This window comes from the organism of the source record quoted next, unplaced genomic scaffold (genome assembly GCF_019419815.1).
Source record: "Pyrus x bretschneideri cultivar Hongxiangsu unplaced genomic scaffold, Pyrus_bretschneideri_v1 Contig12, whole genome shotgun sequence".
NCBI classification, from domain to species: Eukaryota; Viridiplantae; Streptophyta; class Magnoliopsida; order Rosales; family Rosaceae; genus Pyrus; species Pyrus x bretschneideri.
Window position 1 is genome coordinate 3,634,848 of NW_025999413.1, and position 19,594 is coordinate 3,654,441.

Below are 19,594 nucleotides of genomic sequence, written 5' to 3' on the forward strand. Positions count from 1 at the left end.
CAATTTTTCTCCCCACTTCCATGTGTGTGGGTCTGGAAGGGCAGGACCTCTCTCTACATAAGCATGTGGATTTGTCAGAGGGTGGAAGAAATAAGAAAGTGGATTAATGTACTGGAAAGCAGCTTCCCAAGCCTAATAAAACCACTTTTCCAGCCATTCCCCTCTCCAATTTACCAAGCTATCCTCCTCTAGATTATCTGAAATCCCTTGATTTTCAATGACCACTTAGCATTAAACAATTACAAAAGAGCGATCTCAAGCTAACAAAATTACTCATTTTGAGAGGACCGGGCAAGAAACGTATATCGTACGGAGTATTACCTCTTACTTTACAAAGAAACTGTTTTCATGATTTGAAAGCTTTAAATAACTACAAATTAAGAAGAAAAAAACCTTAGCTATTGAATACCCCACCACTTAGTATTTAGTTTCAATCAATAGCCGTTAAAGAAAATTGGATAACCATTGAGTTGAATCTAATTCTAAATGATGGAGTATTCAATACTCGAGAATATTGTAGAATGTCGCCAAAAATTAAGTCGATTTGTCATGAACAACCATATAATTCTTTTTATTACTATCACAAGACAATTTTAGTCAATTTTTAACTTTATGCTGAAATCTGTTGGCGAGATCAGTACTGCGGGCTTAAAGCTGCGGAAATCGATTAATAAGTTTTTGGACGTTTTAGCTTTAAGCTGCAGAAATGCATGTATCCTCAAGCCGCTGGACCACTAGGTTTCCCAAAATTGTGTGGAAAAGACGCACATTTTCAGTGGTTGTGCTGCTTTGAGTCATCGAATTCCTTGGAAAAATGCATGTTTTCTGCTACAAGTTTAGATTGTCACATGCATGGTACTTGCTGATATATACGTTACTGGAGAAAGAAGAAGGTCCATGGATTAATCTCATATATTGACCTACAAAACAACAACAAAATCTTATCTTACTAAGTGAGGTCGGCTGTATAAATCCTAGAACGTCACCACGCTCGGTTTTGCGGCAAGTCTTCTTTTAGTTTCAAATACTTTATATATTTTCTTAAAATTCTTTCCAAGTCTTCCTAGCTAGGTCTTCCTCTACACCTTCTAACCGGAACAACCGATCCAACCCTAATATATATACGTATATTAATTACATATATGTGCTTTTTGTGAATCCATATATCCATGAAAAATAAGATAAAATAAGCTCAGGAAATCTATATTGGATAAACTCAAAATAAGCGCAGTCCATTATATAGATCAGACCACATAAGTACATTTTTAGCTAAAAGATGTGCCTTAATTGCACACAGTAATCCAACGAGAGTCCACGTTTGATTCTCAATTGTAAATTTTGTTCAACATATTTATTACGGACCATATTAAAATGCCATCATGTTAATGCATCAGCAGAGAGATAGTGAAGGGTGTAACCGCAATTAAAGATAAAATGATATAACATCGGTTAAAGTAGTTTGGTCATGTGATGAAACGAAGACTTATCCGGCTAAAAAATGTGATATAGATAGAGACTCTGAGCAAATAGAGTAAAGGAAGACATAGAAAGACTTAAGAAAGATATTTTAAGAAAAAACATTGAGTACTTAGAGTTAACGTACGATTTGGCGCAAAATTGAATGTAATAGTGTTCTAAAATTCATATACCTAACTTTACTTATTCATTGGTATTGTTGTTGTAATGCCAACACGTACACAAAGTGTATGGCTGTAGTTTGTACATATTAGCAAAAGTGGGGTGGTCCAATACATAATTACAAAACTCTGTATACTATGCCCTAAGTACGTAGTACTTTCAGACCCAGAAGTATTTAGGCATCCAGCAAGCTAGGTTTTCCAAAATTGTGCAGAAGATAGATTATCTTCATTTGGAAGAACACACTTCCTTGCCAGAATATTACATAACATATTGCAACCAATTTTTTATGACACATACAGCCCCCATTAATTTGGTTTGTTTATATGTTTTCTTGCATAAATTTATCTGAAACCCGAAAATGGAAAATTAGAAAGTATATACGAAAGAGAAGAACAAATATATATATATATATATATATATATATATATGTATGTATATATGTGCGTGTGCGTGTGTATATGTTGCCTGCTCAAGTGAGGTATATCATGTGTATAATGGCCAAATTACGTATAACGATGCGTATGCGCTAACTCCTATCCCTCAAGTGATTAGTCGCACACAGCCCACGTTTTTTGTTAGAACCGAAAATGGTCTATATGGTAGAAACTAAGGACATGTTTAATAAACATTTCGTTTTCTAATTTTTAATTTTCACTTTTTATGTAAGATCACACATCGTCCAGGGGAGTGGATCTTATATGCCTTATATGTATATTCTCATCTTTACCTAGCACGAGACCTTTTGGGAGCTCACTGACTTCGGGTTCCATCAGAACTCCGAAGTTAAGCGAGTTCGTGCAAGAGCGCTCACATGATGGGTGATCCATTGGGAAGTTCTCGTGTGAGTTCCCAGAAGCAAAACCTGAGGGTGTGGTCAGCGCCCAAAGTGGACAATATCGAGCTACGATGGTAGAGCGGGCTCGGGATGTGGTGGACCCTAGGTTGGGATGTGACAATTTGGTATCAGAGCCAATCCCTGGCCGGGTGTGCCGACGAGGATGTTGGACCCCTAAGAGGGGCGGATTGTAACATCCCACATTGCCCAGGGGAGTGGATCTTGTATGCCTTATATGTATATCCTAGCACGAGGCCTTTTAGGAGCTCACTGGCAAGTTAAGCGAGTTCGCGCGAGAACACTCCCATGATGGGGTGACTCACTGGGAAGTTCTCGCGTGAGTTCCTAGAAACAAAACCATGAGGACGTGGTCAGAGCCCAAAGTGGACAATATCGTGCTACGGTGGTGGAGTAGGCCCAGGATGTGGTGTACCCCGGGCCGGTATGTGACATTTTGTGTTTGACATATGAGAAAGGTGTATGGGGAAAAGGATGATGAAGAAGGGTGATGGAAGAGAGGGAAAGAAATAAGGAATATAAGATGAAAAAAAAAACTTGAAAATGAAAACAAGTAAAAGTAGTTTTGGTTTGGTTTTAATTTTCGTTATGTGTGGCTTTTCTTGTATATTTTTCTACATCTCTCCTGCCATCTTTCCGCCACTCTCCTTCCTCCTTCATTTTCCTTAGTGCATGTACTCTTTACCTGCTTATGCGTTAATAGCACAAGACCGTACTACTCAAGCTGTATTATACACTCATCCTTAACACATCGCAAGATTTATCATGATAGGGCTTTTGCTTACGGAGCTATAAGCAAAAAACAAAATGATTATCAGACAAACTCTAAATTTAAGTAAATATGATGTGGTCCTGAGACCTAATACTGCTTTTTATGGTCTAATGGCTCTGTCAAGTATATTTTTCTTATAAATTAGTGATATTTATCATAATGTCTTTGTTTTTTATTTTTAGTTGATACGAGTTTGAGGTTACAAGATGAAGAAAAGATGCAAACGGCGAAGAACTAGCTACAAATGGTAGCATTATCTTGACCAATCACTACTCGGATTAAACTAATCAGTGACTCAAACCTAAACCTAATGAATGCATACACAAAGAAGTCGCATTCATGATAATCTCCATACGATGTATGTAAGCAAATTAATTAAGGGTTGTCACAAGGGCACGTGCCTTTGCCTCAACATGAAGCATGGATATATATATATATATAAGAAATGTTATGGAGGCTATTTTAAAGTGAGACACTTTATAGCCTGTATGTCACCTCAATTTTTGTCACAATGTATTACAATGTTAACAAGGGAATTGTACCGAAAAGATAAAGTAGCGGAAAGGTTATGGAGAATCCAACTTTTAAGAGAGTTTCCTTAACATTTTCTCTATATATGTACTTTATTTTTTATGATATGGATATATCTTAAAAGATCGGATTTGACCCATTAAACCAGCCCGAGTATTATTAACATTTTTTTTTTAATTTTTTTTTTTACAAATTTTAGTGTTAATGGGTTTAGTTGTTATAGGTGTAAAACGTCAAAGCTCAAAATTTTAGAAGAAAATATATAAAACTAAAACGCCATGCAAAATTTCCTGGCTGCTTCAATGAATGAGCCGAGGATTTGAAATTAGTCCGAAGTTGGCCAGCCCTCATTTGCATGACTCAATGTCTTGTACAAGAACACGTTGCCATGACCTCATGAGATCTTGACTTTTGGACACTTTTTTTTCCTATTTGTTAAAAAGTTAAAAGGGAAGTGGAATTACAACGAGCATAATTCCATTAATGGCAGAAAACTAATTTAATGGATGTTTTCAATTGTAATTTTTATAATTTTTAAGAGTCTAAAAATTTAGGAGTATCCAACACAAAATTTTAATAAATTCATATATATATATATATATATATATATATATTATAAAAGTCTACACAGAAATATATCCAATTATATTTTGAAGAAGTCAAATGAATGTGTATTCAATCATAATTTAATTTTACGGGAATTTTAAAAATGAACTTTAGGCTTAATGAATTCAGTCTCTCCCTTTGAGATTTTGAAGCATACACTCAAAATTCAAATAGAGTATATGAAAGTCCATTAAAACTCAATCAAACTTCTAGCATTTTTAAGAATTCTTGATAACCCCAATTAAATACGCCTAATTAAAACTTTCTTGAAAAAAATGAGTACTCATCGAAGTCATCGATCACTCCAACGTTTTTAAACCAAAAGCACATATCTGACCTAATTAACCATCGAATAAGTAACGCTCAAGCCATCACTATATTTTTTTAGCCTTTTAAGACGTACGTGTTCAACTAAACATGCATGTTAGGTGCCAGCAAAAATGCCAAGCTATCTTATGTTTATGGAAACCGCGTTTTGGAAGCATTTCAGCATGTTTGCATACAGAGACATTCTAATTTCATACAGAATACTAACTATTCTTGCATATAAATTAAAAGAAAAATTATATTTACAACCACCACACAGCACACATTGGCATAGCAGTGACCGTTTATGAATGAAACATACACTAAAATAGTTTTTTATTGGCTTTTGAGATTTGAGATGTGCCCACACATTATTAATATATACATTGATGCCAATGGAGTGAAGATCCTAAAACTTTTTTTCCAAAATCTATCGTTATATGTTCAGATTTGTTTAGTAGTGTGATGGTGGGTATGCATCATCACATCAACTAAGTAATAGAAAATTATGAGTTTTTTAATTTGAGGCCAAGTTTTGAAGCAACAGAAAAGTTGCTTCTTTGTGACTGAAAGATCACAGGTTCGAGTCATGGAAACAGCTTATTTGCAAAATAAGAGTAAGGTTATGTACGATAGATGTTCTCGCACCTCCCCCTCCCTTCTTTTTTACTTAATTTTTGAATTTAACTTTTCTTCTTGTTGACATGAAAGGATAAAAGATTTTATTAATTAAGACAACACAATACAAGAAAATGTCAAATGAGTACGTTTTATTCAGAAATTAATTTCTTGATCCGAAGAGTAGTTCACACAACTTGCTGTAAATAAGGTGTCGATAAAACCATTATACAGCCACTACAGAACCCATGAGTTACCTAGCTTTAAATTTAAGACTTGGGAGATAAGCTAGGTAGTTTTGCTTGCATGGGGAATGTTAACTTTCTAGCTTTAACCTATTACTAAATCCATATATACCTGAATATCTGGGTGCATCTGGTTACCTAGCTAGCAACTTAATTATTTCGTCTAACTTGTGCAATCTTATATGATAAAAGGTGCGGTGATTCCGATAGATATCAAACATATATATAATTGAAACTGAGGAGGGGGTGTGGTGGGTGCAGGGCCACATGGAGAAAGTGCAAGTATCACATGAGGATTTATTTACTTATCTGCCTTTTAGCTTAGCTTCATTTGGCGTGGACCAACTGATTTAAGCATCACCATCATAATCCTGAACTAGGTTCCAAGAAGAAGCATCGCAGCCTACACCCACCATGATTGGCACATGATCTCCAAATATCCACCCACAAGTTCTCATCATCAAATCACCATATTTTATAAGTAAATTAGGAGCTTTATGAAAGTAAACAGAGTAATGCTAGGGAGACTAATTTGCAGATAAAATTTTGTAAACTAAATGACATGAAGCTTGATGATTGGATTATGACTTAAGCGTTGAGAAACGTGCTCATTCTTATTGGAGATGCATCATTTAGTTTACAAATTTTATCTATAAATTTAGTTTTCCTAACATTACCGGTCAACAAAATTAGGAACTTTGTAAAAGACAATAAAATGGGATAATTTCCCAATAATTTAATTAATTAAGTGTATAAAATAAACAATCACATGTGCACTAAATCACAAGGAGGGAGATTTATAATAGGTCGGTTCCTATTCTCAATATTCTTATTTAGGAATTTCATGGAGGACCCAAAATTGTGTGTCCATTAAACAAGGTGTGTATGAATATATATAATAGTTCCACGTTAGAGGGTTTTGTTCAGTTTGGCTAATGAAGTCAAAGTACCAAGCATATCTTATCCCCTGATTGTACGTGAGAGTGAGAGCCTTCATCAAATATATGAGGGGTAATTCTAGGCAGATCATTTATTTAAATCATATTTTGTAAACCATATAATGTGGTTGTCGATGATTGTATTATTGCTCAAGTATTGATTCATGTACTTATTTCTTATTAGTAATACATCAAATGGTTTGCAAATATGGTGTAAAAATTTGATCAACCTAACATTACGCCAGATCTAAACTTGGGGCGTAAGAAAACCAAACCATACAACTCAATTATTTGAAAGCTTCTCTTTAATTTTTAGTTTTTAATTATGTGAAGCAAAAAAAGCCAACACTGTGCTTCTTCATCAAGTGTGTATTTTTGCTATTCTTTAAGGGAAGAACGAGAGTTTGAATTATTACCAATCACATGACTGTTGTATAATGCAGGGACTTGGAATATAATTAGAATTATAAACAATAAATAATAGCAAGTCTCACGTGTACTAAGAAGAGTGATATTAGTGGGATTAAATTCATTAGTTTATAAGATTGGCGATAGGGAATATGTCGAGCACCAAACATCCAAATCAGTTTGCCAGGTAATTGGGATCGAAAGTCGCCTACATCACATGCCATGTCTGATGACAAGTTTGAATGTATATAATTCCAGTATAAGAAAAACTTGATGCAATTTTGACGATTTCAAGTGGTTAAAATTGCAAACCAATTTCAAGGAAAAAGACCTCATCCGTCTGGGTTTCGTGAATTCCACACAATCTCCGAGAACGATACTTAGGTTGACACGCAAGTCCTTTTCCTAATCAAACCATTGGAGCCCCAGCCCCATTTTGTTTTTTCCTTGTGCATGGCCCCCCATATGTTGTTATATGTATGTCCTTGTTTTCATCGTCCGAATCTCAGAAGTGCCATAACGATTTTTGTGAACCATGCAGCTGCATCATGATTTCATGTCAGCCCCCTTCAAATTGAGTACAAACCTACAGTACACATATGGGATGATCTTTTGTATAATGTCCCTATATATAAACTTATATACATATATATAGGAAATCTTTAAGGAAAGGATCCTCATTTTTTTTATAAAAATGAGGATTAGTTGTGGGATTCACACTACATCGAACTTTAACAATCCGAACCGTCTATTTTTTAAGTTGAACCTTATAAATCATCCTTGCAAAATATTAGCCAAATCGGAAATGTTTAAGATATTTAATTGGGTTCAAAGAAATTAACGAATACTTTGTTATATAAGAAACAATGAAATTTTATCTTGATAATTAAATAGGCAAATGGTTTCTTATAGAATTGAATTTTTGTAAGGATGATATATATATATATATATATATGTAAACTTTTTCTTGTGTGAGATTTGTGGGGAAGGTTCAAGAGGAGGAATGGGAACTCGACACAGAATGGTCGAAGAGTCAACACCTCTAGCTAAAATGTTGAGGAAGAGAGAACATTATGGCATCGCAAAGTCATGAGTGTTTCAACAAGTTGTGGTACTCGGTAGCTTTGTTGTCAAAATTTAGGTAGAGATGCTAAAGAAAACGGAGGGCATAGTACAATTTTGATGAAAATATGCAGGAGACAGCGACAGTCGTACATCCGCCTGTTGCACAGTGCCTGCGAAATCATCATCCAAAGCACGTATGGGAAAAATCAATCGCATTCATGGAGTCATGGGTAGAGAGACTTCATCCCATGTAATATCTCCATCACTTGCGTGGAGATTGTACATATCTTGGTAGTTGGTATTATTTGTTTTTGAATGGTGGGGAGATTAGATTAATAAACTGGCAGGCATGTAAAACCTTCAATAAAATATTGCATATCTTGGGTTTTATGCAACATCTAAATTTGTTCGATACGTTATCGCTCTATTAATTCTAACTCATTAACGTTATCACTTCTATTAAAAAAAAAAAAATCCAATAAGATTCCATTCAACATGTTCTAATAGGGAGAGGAACTCATTAACAACATGGACCCCACCAACCCCATCCACGTTAACCACGCACAGCAGGCAAGTTATCGTAAAAAGCATGCAAACGTTAGGAAGAGAATTACCACTAGGCTAAAAGCTAGTTCGATAGATTTCTGATTTTATAATAAATATGTGGTGAGCAAAACAACACTACTCTTAGATGTTCCTTGCACTTATATGCAACTAATCCCTCTTCAGCATTCAAGAAAAATAACATAAAACCCACCATGTGAATGTCAATATCTGATCTGAAATGAAAACAACTGTGAAAAATGGATCTACCAGAAAGTAAATTTCCAATATTTGTTCCAATGAACACAGTTTTTTCAAGCGGTCAATTCTCCTACAAGCTACGTCTGGTTTGGCAAATAAGCAGCTGCACTTGTTCTGGCAAAGCTTCGGAAGAATACTCCTTTCGGGGATGAGCAGCGCTCCTCATAAGATGCAAAGGATCGCCACAGCAAAAAAAACAAGTAACGAGTTTTGCATACCTAACCCTTCACCGTAGAATTACGGGTTATGTTGGCGGTTTGTAAAGTATACACCTTTCTAAGAACCTTGAGGTAGAATGGCCAAGATGCACTACTTTCATTAATAGGTCCTTGGCCAAACGGCCGTTGCTCTACAAATTCCTGTATATTTTCAGCTGCAGCCAACCCTTCCAGATAGACCCGAATATCACCTCCAGGACCTGCAATACATTACGATCATTTTATTTATCATTTGCCTCTAACCCGTTGAAAAAGACGACATTTGATACCATTCAAACAACCAAAACAAAGCAACCTTGCAAAGTAAATATTTCTGTCATCAAGGAATGGAGCTAGGATAGATGCATTATTTAACAAAAGGGTGTCCTGTGAATTTCGGTTCCTCTTCTCTCGTAACATTGGCCATTGACTTTATCTCCTATACAACTCTATCTCCTATACATTGGAGGTAGCTGACAAGTCAATTTGTATAAACTTCTGAAGAACTCTAACATTCTCTTTTTTTAGTATAATTTTTGAGAACTTGTTTTTGCTCAGATACCCACAATCAAATGAACCAGAGGATTCATACTAAAGAACGAAGAACTGGGAAAATCCCACAAGTGTATCCCCTCTCAAAGTTTCTCAAAATTTCATCATTTGCAAACTTTAAAAGAAAGATATTAAGCAGTAAGGAACATATTTTATTACCTAATGAAGTGTCGCTCCCTCGCTGGAACGTGAATGGATACGGAAACACTGAAGTATGTGCCTATGAGACGAGAGTTCAATACAAAACCAAAATTTAGAATTACTTAAATAGGTATCCCAAAAGAAGAGAACAGATGAATTAAAAGTGAAGCTTACAGGATTAAGCAAGGCCTTGTAGGGAGAATCATCCAACAACACTGTGTTTGATTCATTATATGCACCCTTCTCCCACGGAAGACCAGGGTCTTGTTTTTCCCATACTCTCCTCAGCTCCTTAAAAACCAAGGTCTTATGCTTATTTTCTAGAGTCCTGAACCCTGTTGCAGTGCAGTGGGATAGATCCTGCAACGCCATCATAAAATCCATCAAGATGTCCACAACTCGGATGCAAGGAAATCAATGTTTGAGCTATTTTATGGTTGCAGGAGCCCATTAGTAGGAAAAGGTATCTATCTAGTGATAATTTGTTTCTCTGTCACCAAAGTAATTAGCTGAGAAAAAAGGACAACTATTCTTGACATAACAAAGAAATAATCAATAGACATAGCAATAATATTTAGACAACGATTTGCATGCCATACGAATCATAAAGATTCATGAAAATTCTTTAATTCTGACTCATTGCAAGATCATCCCAAACAGTAATTGAGGATAAGAGCAAGCAATAAAGGTTGAATCGAGAATGTTATTGCAATTTCTACATATAAAATGTTAGATGATGCCCAAAACGAACAGGGATATAAGCACTTACCCAACAAAACAGCAACTTGTGCTTCATATCACCCATCAGATAATCAATCACTTTTTCCACAATTCTCCTTCAACAAATTAATAGGTATTGCTGTCACTAACTATTCCTAAAACTAATGTATAAGTTAACAAACCGAGATATTGCTAAAGTAAACAGAGGCAGAAACAAAAATAAAAGTTCTTAAATTTAAAATAAAAGAATAAATGAATAAAAGCAAAACGAAAGAAAGAAAGGATAACAAACTTACTTGGATCTTGAAGACCACACACCCACTTCGAAACGCTCAAAGCAGAACTTAAGAAAATCAAGATAGAAGGGCCTCTTGAAAACTGGACAAAGAAAGTAATGACGCAATTAAAGACAAAGAACAATAAAGTATTAGAGTTTATAAGTGAAACAATAATACAGAAAGTTTCTCACTTGCTCGCCGTTGAATTCGTATGTCAGATGCAAGTCCCTTTGGAGGAGGAGAGACTATATCCGCAAGTAGTCCATTTATATCAAGAATAAGAAGCTTTTTCTCTGTATTGCAAACAGGTGTTCTTACAATTGAGATATTTGAAATTCCTGATCTGTTGTCCTCTTCATTCATGGTTTTAACACCTCCTGATGAAATAACTACAATGTCATCACTTCTTTCATCAGATAGACTTAAAGTTGACAATCTATGCATATGATTAGCGTCACTTTGACCATATTCCCAAGGCAGGTTCTCAACTAGACCTGTATCTTGCAGTAAATTTGGCTTCTTCATCCTACGTCTCCTTCTTCTTTTCTTTTTCAACACTTGATTCGATCGCACACGATTTTTGGTTGTTTCTGCACCTGTCTCCATAATTCTAACAATGGAAGGCCGAGGTGCTGCATTCACTAAGAGATTAACTTGGACTTCACCCTTGGGCATTGTAAAGGAACTAGTACTCTTGATCATAAGCTATGATCTTCTTAGAATGATCGCTTTCTACTATCCGTCTAACAAGGTCAGTTTCCCCACGTTCTACAGAACCCTCAATCATTCCCTTTCTCTACTTCCCTGCAAGTTGTGGGCAGTATGGAAACAATGATCTTTCAACAAGACGAAATAAATAGTCTTTCTCAATAATTATTTACACACAAGTGCACTACTTTACGAAACATTATAAGCACCAGATGATCCACAGAAACTGTCAATGTAAATAATTAAAAAAAATAGAGAAATTCATCTTGTAGCTTATTTACATCATAATTCTTTGCTTAATTATTGGTGATCGATTGTAATTGTATCGTTCCATATACCCGTGGCTGTAACACTACTAATTTCCACTTCCTTTGCAAGTAGTCACACACAGCCAAACCCCGTTAAATTCTCTTCTCTCATGCTTGCCTTACTGTTTTATTCACTAATTCAAGTTAGTATTTTGTTAGGTCCAATAAGTCATTACGAAACAAAAGGATTAGCTCAAGCGTCATTCAACAGAACTTGCGAAAGACACCACCTTCTGAAAGAAAATTCAAAACTACATATGGAGTACAAGAAACAAAATCATCTGAGATTGACTTAATTGAAGAATTACATCCGCACAATAAAGGATGACCCCAATCCAACAAGGCTCCTCGCAAACAGATTGGGGGAACATATGGTACGCAGCCTTAATCTTGCTTTACAAAGACGCTGTTTCCATGACTCAAACCCTTGACCTTTCGGTCACAAAGGAGCAACCTTTTCGTTACATCAAATCTCGCCCTCAATGAGCTAGTTAATATGTAAGCTAATGCTGACCGTATTTTTAGGGAATAATAAATAAATAAATAATACTTCTGCTCTCTACAAGCTGCAACAAGAAACTCACCTACCATCTATTTAGAATTGCAAACCTTAAATTTTACTCCCCATGTAACAAATAGAATACTAAATGAACCCACCAAACCAATAACCAAGTGAATTATTCGAACATTTTAGTTTTTACAAGTTGGCATTTTTCCTACGTTATTTTCTGGGGAAACAAACAGATTTCATCCAACAGATATCAAACTTTGGAACACAGCAAATCGGATTGTCAAAGGTAGTTCCTAGTACGTGTAAAATACCATATGAATTCAGGTTGCATGTATAAATTCTCAAATTTGAGAGAGAGAGAGAGAGAGAGAGAGAGAGGGAGAGAGAGAGAGAGAGAGGAGAGAGAGAGAGAGGGAGAAAGATTTGACCTTTGGTATCCCGCGTCGCTGCGGAGGAAGCTGACCTCTGAGTTTGGAGAGGGAGAGGGAGGGAGAGGAAGAGGAGGAGGTGGGGGCGGATTAATCGGATTGTTAGAAGATCTCGAAGACAACTAATGACCACGTTTGAGCAATCAATCAAGACCAACCCACAACCTCAAATGTTAGGTCTTAGCCCCCGACCAGTAGGCCCACTTGCTGCTGCTATCTATTAAGATCCAGGCCTATGATGCCCATGGCTCAATCATTGGGTTGCTAGCTTAGCCCAATTAAGGCATTGGATTGGCAAACTATTTTTAGGGGTTGTAGCCTTGTATGGTTGACGGTTTGCTACAGTTTGTTTCCCGTGCGTGTAAGATTCTTAACCGATGATGCATGTGGACCGAATATTTGTACCATTGGATGTAGTATGAATAGCATGCAAGTTTCGCCTATCCTTGACTAATAAAACCCTAAACATATGTTACAACCATTCTTTACTCACATTAGTGATTCTTAACTAATATTTCCACATACATCAATAGCTAAGAATCAGTCATGCGCCACTAACTTTACTATTATTTTTTAAAATGTCACCCCATATCTAGATGCATGTGAGTCTCATAATCGTGCACGCGTAACATTTTGCTAACTAGAGCCCCCCCCCCCCCACACCCCTTGAACTATGATGATTGATGCCTCAAGATCAAAACTTTTTCTTCGAGTGACTTGCCGATCCGAGAAACCTTGGACCACAAGTCAAACAAATGCCAATAAGGTTTGAAAAGTATACAAACGAAAGGCAAACAAATCTCCTAATAAGTTTAGAAATGTTCTGTCTAGTACTTATAGTGTTCTTTACTTCAAATGATCAGCTCGTTTTCATGTGCTCAAATCTTTTAAAGCCTGGTCGTGGCCAATTGGGTCTTTGCCACGTGTAGCTTTGCACGAAGGTTATTAGGATCATGTGCTTATCATGCATGTCATGATTATATATTCACAAGCTTTTGTATTAGATAATTGTTGAGCCTGCATCTGCTGACTGAAAGCTATAGGTAGTAGCTTCCATCTAACATATGCTTTGCTATGATGCCTTCGTGCATTTTTCTCTCCAGTTGCAGAATCCCCAATAGAACCAAAAGCTTAAGTGGTCCTAAATTTATATGAGTTGTGGACAAATTTACCCATTAATTCTCAGGTTTCCACATGACGGAGTGAAAGTATATACACATATATGCACATATATATATATATATATATATGAATAGCATTGGAATGAGTTGAGTACTGGACATGGATGGTTATGATTGGCTTGGTTTTGGATCGTGTATCAAAAGAGTGAGATTCTCTTTTGCAACTATTTATTTATAGTCTTTGTAGCATTGCTCGGTCAAATAATATTTGTCATGTGTTTAAAAAATGATCTACATGTCCAATAAGAACTTATCATGTTGTTGGTGGGCCAAACATTCAGAAGAATATGAATCTCTCCTCAACTAGGGACAAATGGACCCGATTATTTCTAACTCTAGTCCAACATTTGAGTTCAGGAGCCTTGTTGGTGGTCCAAACACCAACCAAGATTTATTAGAATGATGCTGCTTTTATAGGAATTACTTTTGCTTTATAGGTGTATTTGCAAGAAACACAATGAAGTTTTTACTGTTACCCAAGTTTTTTTTTTTAAAAAACACTTAGGAAGTGCTTCTTAAAAAACAACTTCAAAGACCTAGAAACTCTTTCAAGTATTCTATCAAACGTATTTATTAAAAGCATTTTGGGTTGGTAGAATGCAATTTAAATTTAACATAAACAGTCTCAAACATGTCCAAACGATGTAATAGACCGATCAAACTTACTCATCATCGCATTTTCTCCCCGCGAAACATTGTCTGTTAGATAAGAAATCACATTACTTTTCCCACTCTCATTTTCCATCGTAATATATTTTTGCTGCAGCTAACCTATGAACCTCATTCATATACTAGATAAAACAACAATGAAGTCTTATTTTATTAAGTATGGTCAGTTGTATGAATTCTAAAACATTATTGCACTTGATTTTGCACCTAAGTCTTTCGATCTGTTAACTCCAAGTACTCCATATCTTTTCTTATAGTCTATTTCCAAGTTTTCTAAGGTCTTCATGTATCCATTTTGTCATAAGCCTCCGTCTCATAGATGCATCTTCTAAATGGGGTATTTATAGGTCTTTGATTCATCAAATTCCTAGAACGCCATTGCACTCATTTTTGCGCCAAATCTTCTGTTATAACTCCGCATGTGTAAGTTTTTCTTACACTGTTGGTTCCAAGCTTGGATAAAGAAAAAGAAAGAGTACATTAGGTAATCGACAACCGACACTTTGTTCTTCACGTCCAATTCTTTTGATATAAAACAACTAGAAAAAGAAATTAATTAACCGGCTGGGCTGTGGATTAGAGAGACGAGGGAGATGTGTGCAGTTGGTAGGTAAGGTGGAAAATTAATTAAAATATGGACTGTGGAGGTTGGATGGGCATTGATATACGAAATCTGCAAACCACTACTTCCCACCACCCCCATGCATGCCTCGCTTAAAAAGAAAAGGGAAAACGTCGAGCAGTACTACTACTACTGCCAGAAAATATACATATCAAAACTTAATTCTGGACCCAACCAACTTTATTTATGTGGCATAACCAAAGCAATCATGCTACTCATCTACCTACTGATCATAGAAAATAATACAATATTTTCAATTCTTTCTGAATACTTAAAACAAACCAGAAATTTAGATTAAGAAATAGTATCGCACTTTTTTGGGGAAATAGATCACTTTTACGTTATATGCACTACTTGTAGTTGTGATTTCGGTGTATTTTTTTGTCAGACGATATGATATTTACACTTAAACAACGTGTAATTAGTCACTTCGTCTATAATGGGTCACAACTTAATATCAAACTTACTAAAAATACATACATACATATATATATAGATATTATGTGTATATCGTTCTAGTATCTGTATCAGTCGAACTCGAGACCTTCTCTTATCAAGTAGAGACCATGTTGATCATGTTCAAACTTGTAATCTTGATTAATTTGTTACAAATTTTGATGTGCTACATTGTGCTATTTCAAGTTAGGATCTTAGCTTTTCTATTGCTCATATCATGAGATCAATCCTTTTCCAGCTAAAATTTGGTTTATAAAGAATGAGTGCAACCTTTCCCTTGTTGTTTGGTTGTTGAGAATTTCCTTCTGATGAGGGCACTCTTAATGATGTATAGCTAAAGAAACCTAAAAAGTTCCTCCCAGACAGTACTGGAAATTTGGCAAAAATTAAAAGAATTTGGTACTAGAATTGATTGAAGTTGTCAAATTTTTTTTTTTTTTAGTAACGTAAGGAGATGGCTCATCCAAAGACTAGCTCAAAGAGTTGTTACAGATAGTTCGAGTTCTAGGGACTCCTGCCATATCATCAAATAATCGACTTACAATCCAATCAAGAAATAATACAACATTTTCAATTCTTTCTGAATACTTAAAACAAACCAGAAATTTAGATTAAGAAATAGTATCGCACTTTTTTGGGGAAATAGATCACTTTTACGTTACATGCACTACTTGTAGTTGTGATTTTGGTGTTTTTTTTGGTCAGACGATATGGTATTTACACTTAAACAACGTGTAATTAGTCACTTAGTCTATAATGGATCACAACTTAATATCAAACTTATTAAAAATACATACATACATATATATATATTATGTGTATATCGTTCTAGCATATGTATGAGTCGAACTCGAGACCTGCTCTTATCAAGTAGAGACCATGTTGATCATGTTCAAACTTGTAATCTTGATTAATTTGTTACAAATTTTGATGTGCTACATTGTGCTATTTCAAGTTAGGATCTTAGCTTTTCTATTGCTCATATCATGAGATCAATCCTTTTCCAGCTAAAATTTGGTATATAAAGAATGAGTGCAACCTTTCCCTTGTTGTTTGGTTGTTAAGAATTTCCTTCTGACAAGGGCACTCTTAATGATAATATGCAAAAGAAACCTAAAAAGTTCCTCCCTGACAGTACTGGAAATTTGGCAAAAATTAAAAGTATTTGGTACTAGAATTGATTGAAGTTGTCAAATTTTTTTTTTTTTAGTAACGTAAGGAGGTGGCTCATCCAAAGGCTATCTCAAAGAGTTTCAAGTTCTAAGGACTCCTACCATATCATCAAATAATCGACTTACAATTCAATCAAGAGGATTATCAAAATAATGGTATCTAAGATTCATATTATAGCTCTAATTCTTTGTGTTATAAGTTGGAAAAAGCTATAATATTTGTGACACTCTTAGCATCTTTCCCTTCCCTTTTCCTTAACATTTGTCATGACATTTGTGATATTATTAGGGAGGTCTTTTATATGATTCATATGAAGTCCAACAATTGTTACTTACGATAAATTTAACGTACGTATCCCATTTACCATTCAAGTTTGTCATAAAAATTAACCATACCTTTTTCTGAATGTGCATCGGGTGATTGAGTTTAGTTGGATCGTAATCGTACATATCGCTTGTTTGGTGGCTTCCTTGTGTACCAAATTTTTTGGGGCGAGAGAATTATACCGCTGTATAATGTTATTATTATATTTACGTACATATTATAATATTATAAGTAAAATAAACTGCACAGTTGATGTTTCGTAGGAAATGATTTACTCAAAACATTTTTCTCTTTCTAAATACACACTCCTTTTATTTATGTTTACTTTTGTTCTTTGATTCTACTTTATTTTAGTTGATTTAAAGGCCAAAAACCAATAGAGATGTGCATGCAAAGAATAATGATGTACATTTTTTCTATTTCATTGACATATAACTAATTAAGTAAATACACGTACTATAATATGATTGAATCGATAACATCACAATATGAGTGAATTAGCAACACAATGTTGTATTGTGATGGTTAGAATGAAGGAGTTCAAATCTTCTAAACCGTTTTTTTTTTTTTTTTGCAGCATCTTTGTGACATCTATCATGAATCGACACGTGTTAATAAACTCAATTTTTATTAATTTTGTTGTCATAAACTTAATACAAATCAATCGATAACAGAGACTAGAAAAATCACAAACAAAATGTGCAAAAAATTTAATGTCGGAATGAAGAATAAATGTTGGGCATAGTGGTTGCTACTTGCTAGAAACTGACAAAGTATGAGTCCTAAGGAATTAACTGATCAATTGCTCACCGGAAATGCTGAAATTAGTCTCTTTCCCAAAACATCATCGTCAGGTAACTGCAACGCCGACACGACATGAAAAATCAAATCAAATTTGTTATGCCTGGTTTCAAGCTTTAAGACAAATTATAGTATCAAAATTCTATTTAAATGAGTGGGCCTTAAGTTAACAAAATCTCACAACTACGGATTGATTTGAGATACTCTCCAAACTCACACTCTGGAGCTAACAAACTGAGAAATATGAACGGTACGATTAAAGTTGAATATAGTTTAAATTTTTCGGTCCTTATGAGATGGGTCAATGAGATAAACTAATGGAAATATCATAATTTAAATTGAACAGTTCGAATTCTCGATTCATGATTAGCATAATGTGAGATTCGGAGAGAATCTCAATCCTATAACTACAAACCCTAATTCATTAGTGAGGATGAGTACGGCTAACTAGGATAACTTTTATGTTTTGTTTTTTCTTGTCAGAGAGTATATTTCATCATCATTGAAGAAAAAAGAGGCCACAACAAAATTCCATTACAATGATGAGTGGTGGGTACCTAATTAATTATCCCGATGAACAACAACATAACTATATTTAGTTGTTTATTGATGCTTTTATGATACTCAATAATGAATTTGTTACCTATATCTATATGTAAACAAAATGCAAGTACAGAAAGATTTAAATGAAAAAAAACCTATGTTCCTATATATTTTTCTCATAAATTTTTCAGTGCAGATTGATTATTTTAAAGCGGTAATAACAACATTCTTATATGTATTCACCATGTATAATATGTGTGTGGATGAACATTTCTCAAATGTAAATAAATTCAGAAGCTTAAAAAGTTTGAAATAACAAAAGATAACTATTATTAAAATTTTAAATTTCCCTTAATTTCTCTTCTAAGTTACTGGCTCACATGTTACGGTGAGGTTGAGCATTGAGTTTGATTTGAATGAGGTGTGATCCACTTCCAACTTTCTAAAAAAGCGTGAGTTAAATTAATTGGTCAAAATTGTGAGCAGGTTCACTATTGCATTTGCACTCAAATTTAAACCTATTTACATAGTAATTTAGAGAATTAATTTGTAAAAAAAAAATTTTAAAAATTAGATTAACTAGAGTCAATAAGTTGACTAATTCAATATAAAATGTTATCTTAATCACCAACCGATAAAAAATGTATGAGACTCGGCCCAAAAGTGGAAAACCCAAAGTACGAAGTTTTTTTTTTTTTTTTTTTTTGTGTGAAAGAAAGATAGTATCTTCACTAAGGAGCGGTATTACGTAGTCTTACAATAATTTAGTAATAATGTGGTTTAAATTCGTTTTTGACGAGTATCGAATCTAAAACTTCTTACTCTAAGTGACAGTTATGAAGTTGTTAACCATGAGAAATGCTAAGAATACTATTTAAAGTAAGACTCTCTACAATCTCATAATTAAACATCACTTTTCGTGTAAATATTATAAAATATCGTAGAAAAAATATGTGACGAAGGAAACCGAGTCTCGATACTGGTTTACCATAATATTCCACACCCTCTCTATTAGTCTATAAATACATATTTAAACCTCCTCAAGCATCGACCAACCCAATCAGTCCACCTTCTCAGCTCACCCCTCGGCCTATTTGCCACCACTCTTTCAGCTCATCAGTCATCACCCTCCTCTTTGCCTCCTTTTAACTTCTCTCTCTCTCTCTCTCTCTCTCCCTCCCCTCACAGTCTCCCT

General features: G+C 34.9%; 1 protein-coding gene across 2 annotated transcripts; it reads right to left on the bottom strand.

Moving 5' to 3' along the window:
- Window positions 1-8,593: 8,593 nt before the first annotated feature.
- LOC103955716 lies at window positions 8,594-12,783 on the bottom strand. 2 transcript variants are annotated; one of them, XM_009367619.3, is made up of 8 exons: window positions 12,631-12,783; window positions 11,170-11,479; window positions 10,867-11,052; window positions 10,694-10,775; window positions 10,447-10,513; window positions 9,852-10,037; window positions 9,696-9,756; window positions 8,594-9,205 (listed from the first exon to the last, which is right to left on the bottom strand). In XM_009367619.3, exons 2-8 carry the CDS (start codon window positions 11,375-11,377, stop codon window positions 9,006-9,008), a joined length of 990 nt encoding a protein of 329 aa, XP_009365894.1. In that variant the 5' UTR covers window positions 11,378-11,479; window positions 12,631-12,783; the 3' UTR covers window positions 8,594-9,005. The 2 variants fall into 2 exon arrangements, with proteins under 2 accessions (XP_009365894.1, XP_009365893.2); XM_009367618.3 differs by having other exon boundaries at window positions 10,867-11,479; window positions 12,631-12,782.
- Between the last annotated feature and the right edge of the window lie 6,811 nt (window positions 12,784-19,594).

Bases quoted from the DNA above. Each gene is read 5' to 3' on its own strand.
- LOC103955716 (XM_009367618.3), bottom strand. From the start codon at position 11,377: ATGATCAAGAGTACTAGTTCCTTTACAATGCCCAAGGGTGAAGTCCAA. The intron at 10,514-10,693 runs GTAAGTTTGTTA...AATTTGTTGAAG, and splicing joins GTGTGGTCTTCAAGATCCAA to GAGAATTGTGGAAAAAGTGA. The intron at 9,206-9,695 runs GTAATAAAATAT...AATGTATTGCAG, and splicing joins AGGGAGCGACACTTCATTAG to GTCCTGGAGGTGATATTCGG.